Source organism: Mustela erminea, chromosome 10, assembly GCF_009829155.1.
Source record: "Mustela erminea isolate mMusErm1 chromosome 10, mMusErm1.Pri, whole genome shotgun sequence".
Lineage (NCBI taxonomy): Eukaryota > Metazoa > Chordata > Mammalia > Carnivora > Mustelidae > Mustela > Mustela erminea.
Genome location: NC_045623.1, coordinates 77,102,668 through 77,117,408, shown reverse-complemented (window position 1 = coordinate 77,117,408; position 14,741 = coordinate 77,102,668). Strand labels below are relative to the sequence as shown.

The window sequence follows — 14,741 nt, the reverse complement described above, 5'->3', positions numbered from 1 at the left end:
CAAGATAAGACTACCTACTCTACCCTGAAGGAAAGTGACCTAACCCAAAACACTCTTTTGTTTTTTTGCTAATAACTTCCTTGTCCCACCCTCCTTCCTATAAAAATCTTCTCTTCTACAACTCCCTCACTCCTTCCAGCTCCTACTTGCTAGGTGGGATGCTGCCCAACTCCTGAATCAGTTAATAAAATGAATTAGATCATCAGATTTACCCAGTTGAAGTGTGTGTGTGTGTGTGTGTGTGTGTGTGTGTTTTCAACAAACCTTACCTCTGTGATCTTCCTCCCAAAAGGCAATAATCTGGCTGGCTCAGTTAGTAGAGCACATTACTCTTGATCTTGTGGTTGCAAATTTGAGCCCCATGTTGGATCCAGAGCTTACTTAAGAATAAAATCTTAAAAAACAAACAAAAAAACCCCCCAAAAACCTGATCAATTGTCCTGAAAACAGTGATGGTCACCAAGAACAAGGTAAGTCTGAAAAAGTGTCTCTTTTTTTTTTTAAAGAGATTGCGCTTGAGGGGTGGGGCGGGACATTGGGAGAGGGAGAGAGAGATTCTTAAGCAGACTCCATGCCCAGCACGGAGCCCGTCGTGGGACTCAGTCTCACAACCCTGAGATAATAACCTGAGCTGAAATCCCGAGTCACACCGACTGAGCCACCCAGGCATCCTTCTCCTATTCTTATAGACAACTTGGGACCCAAGCTGTGCTATAGGATCTGTGCAAAGTACAGATCATATCTTATGAACAGGAACAGGACCACAGATCAAGCAAGGCTGGGAGGTAACCAGTAACCTTTGGGCCACATTTGGGTACGTCTAGAATGGCTACAACAACACAATTCTTTATGCTGGTGTTAACCACTGGCCTGTTATGTTGTGTACAACCTCAGCCTCCATAGATACATGGAGAACTTGACTGTGTGAGTATGTCTTTTTGGACAGATTTCTCTAGGGAGATAAGAGATAAAAGGCAAAAAAAGCAAATCACAGATAATATTTAGATGTATCTTAATCTCACACCTAGACAGAAAGGAACCTTTAGTGAACCTGGGACTAAGTATTTTCCCACTACCATCTGTCATGGCCACTGTGCTCAGCCATCACACTCCTCCCAGGAAAACAAGGGCAGACTTTGTGGCTGTCTCTCTGGTCTTCAGCAACTTGGGCTTGTTTCCTCCTTGTAGTTGGCCCAGTTCAGTTCATTTACTCTTGGCTTCTGGTGTTTACCTATGAGTTTCTTGAATACCTAGTGACACTTCCAATGATACTATGGAATTATAATATTTTATTTTATTTTTTAAAGATGTTAAGTCAGGGGCGCCTTGGTGGCTCAGATGGTTAAGCATCTGCCTTCAGTTCGGGTCATGATTCTCCAAGTTCTGGGATCGAGCCCCATACTGTGCTCCCTGCTCAGCAGGAGTCTGCTTTTTCCTTTCCCTCTACCTCTGCTCATGTGCTCTCTCTCTCTCTCTCTCTCTCTCTGTATCTCTCTGTCTCCAAGGAATAAATAAAATCTTAAAAAAAAAAAAAAAGATGTTACATCATCTCTACACCCACTGCAGGGCTTAAACTCACAACATTGAGATCAAGAGCCCCGTACTCCAACGACTGAGCCAGCCAGGCATCCCTAAATATGCTATTATATAGTATTTTAGAGCTGGCTTTAGAGGTTATTAACTAACTAATTAAAAATTTTAAAATTAGTTATTTATTTAAAAGGAGAGCGAGCACAGGAGAGGACACAAGTAGGGGGAGTGGCAGGCAAAGGGAGAAGCAGGCTCTCTGCTGAGCAGGGAACCCAATGCAGGGCTCCATCCCAGGACCCTGGGATTATGACCTGAGCCCAAGGCAGGTGCTTACCCGACTGAGTCACCCAGGCTCCCCATTAATTAATTTTTCTAAAGATTTAGTTATTTATCTTAGAGGAGGATGGGCAGAGGGAGAGAGAGACTCCCTGCAGAGCCCAGAACCCAACATGGGGCTCCACCTTCATCCTGAGATCACAACCTGAGCCAAATGAAAAGTGGGACTCTTAGCCGACAGAGCCACCCAGGTGCCCCCAGAGGTTATCTAATTTAAATTAAGGGGTCTCGGGGCGCCTGGGTGGCTCAGTGGGTTAAGCCGCTGCCTTCGGCTCAGGTCATGATCTCAGGGTCCTGGGATCGAGTCCCGCATCGGGCTTTCTGCTCAGCAGGGAGCCTGCTTCCCTCTCTCTCTCTGCCTGCCTCTCTGTCTACTGTGATCTCTGTCAAATAAACAAATACAATCTTTAAAAAAAAAATTAAGGGGTCTCTAATTTAAATTTCTTCATCTTGCACATAAGGCTAGTGAGGGTGCAGTGACTTTTCTGACATCCCATTGCTGGCTACTCAGCAGTACTAGTGAGGTAGGACAAGAACTTGGGTCTCCTAATTTAGTGTATTTTTTTCCCTCCTCCTGGTGCTGCCTCCCATATATCCCACCCTTATCTGCTGTGTCTAGTACTCTCTCTTCTACTGAACATGACTAAATCATCTGATGCATTAGCTGGCATCAAGATTTAAAAAATAATACAACCTAAAGGCTGCCACAAGACACGACAAAATAAATACCGCACAGTGCGCTGCCCGCTTCCCAGGCAAGAAAGGACAGAGGCCATGACTCTTCGTTTTCCCAAGTAATGGGTCTGACTCTGGCCACTTTTGCTTTTCCCTGCGGGTTCAGTTCAGGAGGTATAGGACTGTTCTCTGCGGGCAGATCAGTTGGAAAAGGAATTATTCACAGCTGTGCCTCCCGTGCTGCCTGACTGCGAAGGAGCCTTCCCAGAAAAGAACTCGAGCCATAGCCACATTTTCTATGTCTGAGGGGCTCGGGGAAAGCAGGCGGGACTCCAGATTCCTAGGAGAGCTTTCTTCATGACAGGAAGGATGTGGGGTCAACAGCCACCTGCAGCATCAGGGCTCCAAGTCTGGTTAGTATGGTAGTTCGGGGACCAACGGGCAGCTATTCCCGACACTTGTCCAACGCAGCCAGTCGCCATCGGTGTCTTCCATATATTCTGGGGAGCCGGAGAGGGGCATGTTTAAGCTGCATGTCACGTGGAAAGGCCTACCTCGGTACGTGGGAGAGCCGACTCAATGTGAATGTGTGACTAGATGTGAACATGACTTACTCTGACGTGGTGGTGGTGGGTATCACCATGAGATGGTTCTCACGGTCTTTTCCTTAGGCTTTTCTTTTCTTTGTTTTTTAAGATTTAATTTATTTATTTGACAGAGAGAAAGTGCACAAGCAAGGGAACAGCAGAGGGAGAGGGAGAAGCAGACTCCCTACTGAGCAAGGAACTCCTTGTGGGGCTCAATCCCAGGACCCTGGGATCATGACCTGAGCCAAAGGCAGATGCTTAATCGACTGAACCACCCAGGCGCCCCTAGATTTTCTTTTCTTTCTTTTTTTTTTTTTTTTAAAGATTTTATTTATTTATTTATTTGACAGACAGAGATCACAAGTAGGCAGAAAGGCAGGCAGAGAGAGGGGAGGAAGCAGGCTCTCCGTGGAGCAGAGAGCCCGATGCGGGGCTCGATCCCAGAACCCTGGGATCATGACCTGAGCTGAAGGCAGAGGCTTTAACCTACTGAGCCACCCAGGCACCCCATAGATTTTATTTTCTATCTGGATAAGAAGTGTGCTTTTCTCAGAAAACATGGAACCCAAAATGCTTTATAATTTCCGCAGCTGATGTCTGTGTGCTTTTGACAACTCTTGTCATGTTCGGTTTTTCATGATTTTTCGCTCTGGCATGTTGGAAGGATGTATGAAGATGTTATGGCTGAATGACAGGGTCGGGTGGGCCTGTGATCCCTGCGGATCCTGTGACCCTCCCACCCCCATTATGTTTAAGAGAGTGGCGTCTCTCTGTTATGCTGACAAATGAGAGAGGGAGCTGTTCCTCTGCCTTTCAGAGGAAACCTTTGGAGCTGTGCTTGTGCTGGCCTAGGGGCAGTCACAGCTCCTGGGGGCAGGGCTCCATACCCTTGCAGAAATAGAAGCAGCACTTCTTCCTCCTGGGGAACACAGGTGGGTGGGTGGGTAGCTCAGCCGGAGTGAACTACATTTCGTGCTAGACTTTGGTCCCCATGTGTGCCCTCACCCGGTGCCCTTGTGCACTGAACAACTTAGACAATGGCGCATAACGGCACAGCCCCTTGAACTGGCCCCTGTCAAATCACCTGGGAAACTCACGGGCACATCTCCAAACAGAGTAGTGCGAGGAGGTCCCGGAAAGAAACACAACACAGGCATTGGCCTGAGCAGCAGAGTGTGGCCAACCACGGTCCAGCTAAGTGGTATCAGCATAAGGGATAAGCAGTCTGGGGAACCATGGAACAGGGATCCACACAGCAGGCAAGCAGCGATCAGTGTGGAACATTATGAGTAGAAACGTCGGAAGTATGAAGTGAAGCCTGGACTGTTTGGTGGGAACCCTTGAAATATTTACAGCGGATCCTCAAGTGTTCAAAAGAAGAGTGTGGTGGTATTTCTTGTTTTGTCTACCCTGTGGGAGTCTGGTGAGGCAGCCAAGGACCGCAACCCCACCTCATAGCCAGAGGACCTAGCCAACCAAGGAACCCCATGGCCTTAGCCACGATTAGCCCAGGGGTCAATCAAGTTCTTCTGGAGGATTGTTTTTTAATTAATTTATTAATTTTTAAAAAGATTTTATTCATTTATTTGACAGAGAGAAAGACAGCAAGAAAGGGAATACAAGCAGGGGAAGTGGGAGAGGGAGAAGCAGGCTTCCTGCCAAGCAGGGAACCGAAGGCAGACACTTAAGACTGAGCTACCCAGGCGCCCTGAGGATTGCTTTTTTATTGAGAGTCGAAGAAAAGTCATCTGGCTTTCCAGATAAAGGGCATTAAGAATGTGAATGGGGGCCATCTTCTCTGCAGTGTAGAGGAATCTCTTGTAGAGACTGGGGGGTCAATGTAAGAAAGAAGCAGGGCGAGAGTGAGAAAAAGGAAGGGAAAGGGATTGCAAGAGTGAGAAAGACCAACCCAGAAAATGTCTTTGTTTTAATCCCCTAGATCTAGCCATGACTGAAATCCACTCCTAGACTTCCAAAGGTTGTAAGCTGCCAGCACATTCCCTTTTTGCTTATGTTAGTTTAAATAGAATTTCTGTCATTTATAAATGAATGACTTCTAACAAATACAGGCAGGGACATTTGGAAGGGTTCTGAGCACCAGACCTATGCAGGTGAGACCTATCTCTAACTCTAAAGTGACCTTTTAGGGTTGGGAACCTTTAGTTCATTACAAATCAAACTGCCAATGCATCTTCCTCTCGAGAACACTAGGGTTACCTGCCTCTCTGTTCCCTGGACATTACCAAGGTCTTTGGATGATTCGACCAAATTCCTGACTTTTCATGGTTCAATCCCCTTGCTTCTAACCCAATGGTTTGGTATACAAAAGTGATGGTATACCAAAAACCCATCCATCTGAACAGGGAATTCTTCCTCACTGAACAGTCCCTAAAGTTCTACCAAAAGAGGGACATATTAATTATTAGGATTTTACTGGTAAATTCTTTTGTAAAATAAAACATGTTTGCAAAATGGGTAACCTGCTCAATACACTGGTTTTGCATACTCAGGCACGACAGAACTTTACCAGGATGACCAGTGATGAGGGGAAAGTGGCCAGAGCCCACTAAGAGCAGAACTGGGGAAAACCGACGTAACTGAAGGGTCATTTGTAAATGTCCTGAGATAAAAAATATGCCAGGACTGGTTCCAGCTGGTCATGGTATCAAAGAGGTACATAGCAGGTGAAGCCTAGCAACTGAAGGGTCTAATATCAATGGCAGGAAATGGCAGTTATACCCTGGTTCTAGGTTGGCAGTCAGCCCCTAGAAAGTAACAAGAACAGGTCCTGGGCTCCCCAGAAGGAGGGCAGAGAGCTAAAAGAGGATTAGGGTCTTAGGCCAGCAGGGGTTTCAGGCTAGTACTTTGTCCAAATGGGAAGAAGAAATGTCCACTTACCCAGCCTGGCCATTACAGATGAGAACCATAACTCAGTGGGTATGCCTGTGGGGGTCAGGCGATGGTGCAACTTACTTCATCCACCGGCAGGCAAAAGGAATTCAGCTCAGTTTAGGTAGTAAGGGTACAAATACGACTGAGACACAGCCTAATTGCTCTCAAATTGCTTATAATCTAGATGGAGAAAGAGCATAAAGAGATGATCTCAATTGTATGCAGATGCTGGGGGACTTTGATGAGTGCCAAAGGAGAGAAATGCATCATGTGTTATGGGAGCGCAAAGAAGGGTCACTGACCCTAAACAAAGGTTTAGGAAGACTTCCTGGAGAAGATGTTAGTTGAGCTGATTCTAGCCAGCATGGGAAAGTGAGAACAATTTACCACGATCAGTCATGGAGGTGGGACATGGAGAAGCACATTCAGGGCATTTCAAGAAACTGGGTATTACTTGAGTGGCAAGAATCTCCTGTGCCATGCTAAGATGTTTTTCCCACAAGGGGGTAGGGAGGTATGGTGGGAGCTATTAACCATGTTCATGTCTATTTCCCCTCTTCCTTCTAGTAATAGAAACCCTTCTCTCCCCACAATGAGTTTTAGCTGAAACATACATCCCCAGTTAGGAAGTACCGTGTCCAGCCTCCCTGGCACCAAGTTCTTGGGATGGAAGTTTGTGTGAATGGAATTTAGGAGTATAACATTCATGTTATAGCATTCAAGGGAAGCCACTCTTTCTCTACTTTCTTTTCCCTCTGTGTCTCCTTCCAGAGGTCTAGAACACAGATGTGGCCAAGAGAGCCAGCCTCAGATATGCCAACAATGACCACGCCCTGGGGTAGGTGGCACACTAAAGATGAAAGGAACCGAGATCCTGGGATGAACCCGTAAAGCAGAGCACCCTCCTCGTCCCAGACATCCCCTTTACTGGACTACTGAAGGAGAGAGAAATACATTTCTTATTGAGTCACCATCTTTGGGGTCTCTTACTACAGCATAGTGTGTACCCTAATGTAAGAGGGAAGGAAACATGGTGTTAGGTTTTCTAATAGAATTTCTGATTCAGTCAGTAACAGCTAAGGAGCTAGGAAAGGCTGAGAAAACCACCGTCTGTCTTTAATGATGAGAGCTGAATAAGGCTGGGGCTGGCGGACAGCGGGATAAGCAATCGTGCAGCCTTGTCGCAAGAGAGAGAGAGGGAAAGCCCCTTGAGAACTATGAACTTCTACCTGGCTCTGAGAGCCGAGTTCGTCCAGGACAGCCAGCAACCGGCAGTCAGCAAACTCCTGAACGTCTTCTTGGTACTCTGCCTTGCAAAGCTGTGTCCGCTGTCATCTTCAAAAGCTGACTCCAACAATCTTCGCCGGAAGACTTCATGGACAAACCCCACTTAGTCATTTTGTGTTAATGATGTTTGCAGAAGAAAAATATTATTTATAATTGCCTTCTATTTCCTGAAGAGGATGCGTCCTCTAATTGGAAGAATTTCTGTTTTGCTAAACACGGGTGATTTGTCAGGCACAGGTTTGGAAAGTAGAAGCTAGGATAAAAGGCATTTCTCTGTGTAATAAAGGGTTGAGGAATTTGCAGAGGGCTGGGGGGTGGCCGTGGTGAAGAGCAAGGCTGGAGGCTGATGAGGGGGTTGTGGGAGGGGATGGGAAGAGACCCCTGTGGCAGAAGCAGAGAGAAAGAGGTATGTCCTAGGGGGTCTTCAGTCCCTGCAGCCTACGTGATGTAAATCATGTCTCCCCTTCAGCAAATTCTGTCTTGTTGGTATGAGAGGGCATAAGGGGGTGGGTCTGAGTGAGAGGATGAGGGAAACGCTGACGTCTGGATTACACACAGCAAAGAGAAGAAACTAGAACACAAAAAGTGAGAGTCAAAGCCGGTGATTAACGGTTCTAGAATTTCAGATAACTTCTGTTAGTCATTAATTCTGTGATTTGCAATTATGTGCCCTGGACTGTCTTAATCTGTCTTACCATTCACCAGTAATGACCGAGTGCCCATTACTGTAACACTTACTCATTGCTAGCACATATTAATTGATTACGAAAATTCAGAAACGAAGAGCTTTCCTCTAGCTGAGGGCAGGGTGAATTGAAGAAAGGCAACATGACAGGAGTTGCATTTGAGCTGAGCCTTGAAGAGTGGATAAGAATTGGTCATGCAGAGGCTTTTCAGAGGAAGGGAACAGCATGGATAATCTGACCAAAGGCAAAATCACACATTTTTTTTTCAATACATATTTAGCAATGTCCACCGTGTGCCAGGCACTATGCAAGGTCCCAGGGATGTGAAGATGAATTTGGCTACATAGTCTTCTGTTATTATATCCTGCTATTTTTCTGTTCATTCTGTTACCGGTTTTCCACATCTATCATCTCTCTTTGGCCACATTTCTGCCAGGCCAGTTCTTTCAGTGTGTGATGCTTCTTTTGCTCCGTGGTGCATTTTAACCTTCCATTGATGACCATTTCTCTAATTTACTGAGGTCAATTGCATTTTGATCTTCTATATACTTGGCACATTCATCTGCTCGGGGTCATATGTAATATTTATGAAGACTATCACTTTCTTTCCATTGTCCAGACCCACATCTCAATACCCTTTTGTGCCAATATGTACTGAAGGTTAGAAGTAAGATGAGAAATATAGCCCCAGAATCCCGGGTTACAAGACCTAGTACACTTGACCCTTGAACAAAAGACTTGAACGGTATGCATCTATTTATACATGGATTTGTTTCAATAAATATAATATAGTACTATAAATGTATTTTCCTGCCCTTTAATTTTTTTAAGTTGCCTTGGACACAGGGTTTGAACTCACGACCCTGAAATCAAGAGTCAGATGCTCAACTGACTGAACCACCCAGGCATCCCTCCTTTTGATTTTCTTTTTTTTTTTTTAATTTTAATTTTTTTATTTTTTCCTTTTGATTTTCTTAATAACACTTTCTTTTCTCTGGCTTACTTTATTGTAAGAATATTGCAGAAAATACATAAAATATGCAAAATATCTGTTGTTTACATTATCAGTAAGACTTCTGGCCAATAGAAGGCTATTAGTAACATTTTTAGGGAGTCAAAAATTATACATGGACTTGTATTTGTGCAAGGGGTTGGCATCTCTAACTCTCATGTTACTCAAAGGCCAATTGTAAGGACACCTGGGTGGCTCAGTCGGTTAAGCGACTGCCTTCGGCTCAGGTTATTATCCCAGGGTAGTGGGATCAAGTCCCACACTGGGCTCCTTACTCAATGAGGAGCCTGCTTCTCCTCTGCCTGCTGCTCCCCCTGCTTGTGTTTTCTCTCTCTCTCTCTCTCTGACAAATAAACAAATAAAATCGCAAAACACACACACAAACACACACACACAGACACACACACACATAGGCCAACTGTACATCTGTAATTGACCACAGTTTTGTCAACTGAAATCGCAATGATGTCTCTTAATGACAGTCATCACTATTTTCAACAGATACCTGAGTACCTACTAGAGGTAGAAACAATGATACATGGCATCATGATGCATTGGCCCCAGTTCTTAAGAAGAGCCTTATAGTCTGGATGAGAAAGCAAATAGATGATGCCTAGTGCACTTTTCCATTCCTCTTCCTAACAAAGTAAGAGAGAACAGAATTGAGAATGTGGAACATAAGAGGGAATTCCCTTCTCTTCTGCCATGTCTTTTTTTTTTTTTAATTTTAAAAAAGATTTTATTTATTTATTTGACACAGAGAGAGAGAGATCATAAGTAGGCAGAGTGGCAGAGAGAGGGAGAGGGGGAAACAGGCTCCTTGCTGAGCAGAGAGCCTGATGTGGGGTTCAATCCCAGGAGCCTGAGACCATGACCTGAGCAGAAGGCAGAGACTTAACCCACTGAACCACCCAGGCGCCCCATGCCCTGTCTTCTTAATGGTTTCCCTTAGAAGGAAGAACTTGTTAATCGGATTGGTCAGAGCCCAGGATATCAATGAATACACGTTTTAGGTGGCTGGGGTTACTTTGGGTTGAGAGGTCACATGGCCATGTGTTGCCTTGCTCCCCATTTCCTGCTGAATAGGCCCAGCTCAGTCTCCAGCACATACTCAGAAGAGTAAATGTGGTCTGCTTCACAGATCTGATCATCTCCTCCCCTCTTTCTGCAGGCACGCCCATGCATCCTGGCCCCAAAATGTAGAAGGTGGAAGGGGAACAGGGAATTAGGAAGCAGCCCGAAACCTACGCCATGTCATTCAACCTCGTCTTCTGGCAGAGTTCTATTCTAGAGGTTACTGGGTGCTAGCTCAGGTATGAATAAAATGATCCTTTGGTTTCAATTCCAATTTCTTTCTCATGTATAGTCCCCTTGGGAACCCTAAGGAGAGGAGACAAGATAAGCAGAGCAGGGTTTGACGATTCCTGGTCCTTGAGTATGGCAGACTCTATTTTTGGTTATGGTGGTTCACAAATGTTTGCGGTCCTTCTCTGTGGATGTCAGAGTTGGCCCAGTGAACCTGTTATGACCAAGAAAATGTATCAGTTCCAGGGTTGCTGTCCTGGATGAACTCGGCTCTCAGAGCCAGGTAGAAGTTCATAGTTCTCAAGGGGCTTTCCCTCTCTCTGTTGCGACAAGGTATGAAGAGCCAGTGTGTCATTCACATGATCACTTTTCTTTCACGAGACCAACATTGTCCTGGATATGGGTCACTTGATAAGCCTGGGTCACAGCACGAAGACAAACTAGAATGTAGTCAAGCTGACTGGCCATAAACATGTAGGGTATTTCAAGAAAAAACAAAACAAAACACTTTCTTGTTATTAGTCACTTTGAGATCATTAGTTACCACAGCCTAACTTACTTGGCATGTTTACCCTATTACCATCTGTATTAAGCACTGTGGTTTGTTCTTCTAACATCTTTTCTCCCTTCGTTTCTCCTAGGAAAACTCTCATTTTGCCCAGGTTGTTCACCTAACTCTGCATGTGTTTGGGGGAAGGGATTCTAATTCCAAGCCACAGGGGCAAATCATAACTAATTTAAGCCTTTCATGATAGTTTCTTCCTTCTTGATGGCGACTGTGTTTAGACATGGGCATAAGAGACTGTGGGAAGTTGGCTTGAGGTCTTCCGAGACAGGTTTTCCATGGCAATAAAAAGGGGCACATGGGAAGAAACAGTCTCTCTACTTCTGCCAGACATTATGTGGATGGATGTGTTAGGTGGAATTGTGGCAACCATTCTGTAACTATGAGGGACACTAACCTAAGAATATCAGCGTGGAAAGATATAAAGAATCTGGGTCCCCTGATAGTGTTATTTAGCTGTTAAATGAACTAATCCTAAAGCTGACCTTCCTCTAAATTTCTTGCTATGTGAGATCATATATTTTCCTTATTAAGACAATAGAATCTGGAATGGAGGGAAAACTAATGAGTTTAGTATTAGGGATGTTGAGGTGATGGCAGGACAGCATCCTTTCACATTGCTGAAGCTCAAGAGATGTCAAAATCAAACTTGAATTTGGGAGTCATCTACGGGGAAATATTATATAACAACACATCTGGGAAGATAATCCTATACCCCAAACAGTATCTCCGTGCTTGAGGAATTTTGGTAGTATAACAAAACATTATACTTGGACAAGTGTAGCCATCTCCTAATTGGATATGCGCTGTCCCAGGTCCTCACCTGTCACCCATCCTGGGAAAGGAAGACCATAGGGGTGGTAGGAACCTGCTAGCAAGGGAGAGCAAATACACTGAGGAAGTAATGACACCACCTGGGTCCTCAGACCCTGCTCTCCTCAAGCCTGGATATGGACATGCATCTGCCTATGACTTACACGTTCTAATTTTGCATAGATGACTATGAACACGGATTATAAGAAACTTCTAAATTTACTTCTTTTTTTTTTTTTTAAGATTTTATTTATCTGAGAGAGAGTGAGAGAGACCATGAGAGGGGAGAAGGTCAGAGGGAGAAGCGGACTTCCTAAGCAGCTGGGATCCCGATGCGGGAGATCCTGGTACTCTGGGATCATGACCTGAGCCGAAGGTAGTTACCAGCCTTGGCCCAGCCAAGCCACCCAGGCACCCTAAATTTATTGACTCTTATCTAGCTTTTAGTATACAATTGTTCCAGCAAACTATGGTTCATCCTCTCATAGACATCCTACGGGTAATACTGGGAAAGCCCCATAGGGAACCCCAGGGTCAACAAAATGAACACCATTTTGTTCCTTGAAGTACCAAGGAAATAGTCAATGTAGCAGATGGAGTCTCTAGTGCCCAAGGTGATCCGTGGTTAGGAGATAGTTTTGGGGGCGCCTGGGAGGCTCAGTCAATTGAGTGCAGGGATCTTGATTTTGGTTCAGGTCACAATCTTTGGCTGGTGTTCCCTGCCCCCACCATGAGCTCCACACTCAGGTGGAGTCTGCTTGAGATTCTTTCCCTCTCCCTCTGCCCCTCCCTTCACTCATGCACTGGCGCGCTCTCTCTCTCTAAGATAAATAAATAAAATCTTTAAAAAAAAAGATTTTAAAAAATCTGATACAGAGAAAGAGACAGCACAGCAGGGGGAGCTGCAGGGGAAGATGGAGAAGCAAACACCCCGCTGAGCAGGGAGACTGATGTGGGGCTGGTTCCCAGGACCCCGAGATCATGATCTGAGCTGAAAGCAGATAGTTAACTGACCCAGGCACTCAGACACCCTTAAATTAAATAAATAAAATCTTTTTTTTTTTTTTTAAAGATTTTTTCTTTATTTATCTGACAGAGATCACAAGTAGGCAGAGAGGCAGGCAGAGAGAGAGGAGGAAGCAGGCTACCTGCAGAGCAGAAAGCCCGACGCGGGGCTGGATCCCAGGACCCTGGGATCATGACCTGAGCCGAAGGCAGAGGCTTAACCCACTGAGCCACCCAGGTGCCCCAAATAAATAAAATCTTAAAAAAAAAAAAGAAGATAGATTTGGAAGATACTAATCTATAGGGCACTAGTTTATTGATACTTTAAGAAAATATATGGGGATACTTAAAGAATTAATTTTTGAAATGCCGTTTAGATATAACTTTTCCAAAGGCATATCCAGTGGGTAAACGCACATATCTGCCTAATACTTACAGTGAAACCTATACTTTACCTGAGACATCTTAAAATGGGTTTTTAAGTTGTCACTGCTGGGCCTGCATTGAAATTACTCTTGCTTCCCTAAGCACCCCCCCCCCCCCAAATACATTTTCATGAGCTGGAAGAGCAAATGCAATCTTAAAGATGGCTAACTTCAGTCTTGCAGTTATTTAGAAAGGATCTGGCTTCAAACATTGTTTGCAGGCAGAATTTCTAATTGGCTAGGACCAAGGACGGTATTTAAAGATGACTCAGTGGTACGGCCCGGGGCGGGGGATGATGGGGAAAGACCAGGCAGTGGTCTCTCTAAAAGAAGTCTTAGACCCGTTTTCATCATATTGAGGTTCTGAGGCCCAGAGCCGCCGCAAACTAGGAGGTGCTGTCCAGTGTAAGAATATCTGAGACCCCGAGAAATGCACCTTCAAATGATCCGATTGGAGGCGGCTAAAACCCAACTCCCCTCAACCCCCACCCCCAGCTCCAGGCCAGGATTTCCGCCAAGAATTCCAAAGCCACGGTCCAACTGGGGGCCTAGCCGGGTGACCTTCGCCAGGCTCCAGAATTCCCCTTGGGACGTCCCCGAGGCCCTGTTCCGGACTCTGCCGGGGCTCACCGGTGCCCTCGGCCCCGGATTCTCACGACCGCCTTCGGGACGCATCCCGCAGCGCATCGTTAGTCCGGGAGTCAGGGCATCCTTTCCGCCCCGCGGGACACCGCCCCGGCCCCTCCCGCTCCCGCCGCCCCACCCAGGCCGGCAGCGCCACGCCCACCGGGGGGGTCCCGGGCGGGACCGGGGATGCCCTCCCGCGGCTGCACCACCCCCAGCCGGCGGCCCGAGGGCTTCCCGAGGCCCGGAGCCCCGCCCGCCGCCCCTCCCCCGGCCGCCGCAGGCCCCGGGCCCCGCCGCCCCTCCCCGGGCGCCGCCCGCCGAGGCCGCCTCTGCAGCTGGCCGCGCGGCCGGCCCGCGCCCGCCGCCGCGCGCTGATTGGCTGACGGGTGCCGGCGGCGGCGCTGAGTGGCCGGGCAGATTCGCTGGGTCAGGGCTGCAGAGGCGCCTGGCGCACCGGCGGGAGCGGAGCCGCGGCGCGCGCTCGCCCCGGACGCCGGCCGGCCGGCCGCCAGCCAGCCTGAGCGAGCGGCCCGGGGCGTCGAGGGGGCCCGCGCGGCGCGCCAGGCGCCGCCGCCCTGGCCGCCATGTGCTCCCAGCTCTGGTTCCTGACGGACCGGCGCATCCGCGAGGACTACCCGCAGGTGCAGATCCTGCGCGCCCTCCGGCAGCGCTGCTCCGAGCAGGACGTGCGCTTCCGGGCGGTGCTCATGGACCAGATCGCCGTCACCGTCGTCGGCGGCCACCTCGGTGAGCGAGGCGGGCCCCGGGAGGGCGGGGAGGCGCGTCGGGGTCCCCGGGAGTCGGCCGGTGGGCGCGCGCACCCGGGCTTCCTCCAGCCAAGTCTCCTTCGGGTCCCCCAGACCAGCAGCCCTCCCCCGCAAGCCCTCCTTGGGTTAGAGAAAGCCCCTAACCTTGAGGGCTGCCTTTGACAACCACCGTCCGCCCTGAGGCCAAGATTTGAGAACGGGATTCCGCGTACTTAGGGGACTTTGTTTT

The 14,741-nt window shown here is 47.4% G+C and overlaps 1 protein-coding gene across 1 annotated transcript in view; it reads left to right on the top strand.

Annotated features, from left to right (window-relative positions):
- Window positions 1-14,218: 14,218 nt before the first annotated feature.
- The window catches only part of RIMKLA (ribosomal modification protein rimK like family member A), a 32,670-nt gene continuing 32,147 nt past the window's right edge, over window positions 14,219-14,741 (top strand). The window contains exon 1 of the mRNA XM_032302300.1: window positions 14,219-14,492. Within this exon, the coding sequence (XP_032158191.1) occupies window positions 14,330-14,492 (163 nt within the window). The 5' untranslated portion in view covers window positions 14,219-14,329. The remainder of the gene's footprint in view (window positions 14,493-14,741) is intronic.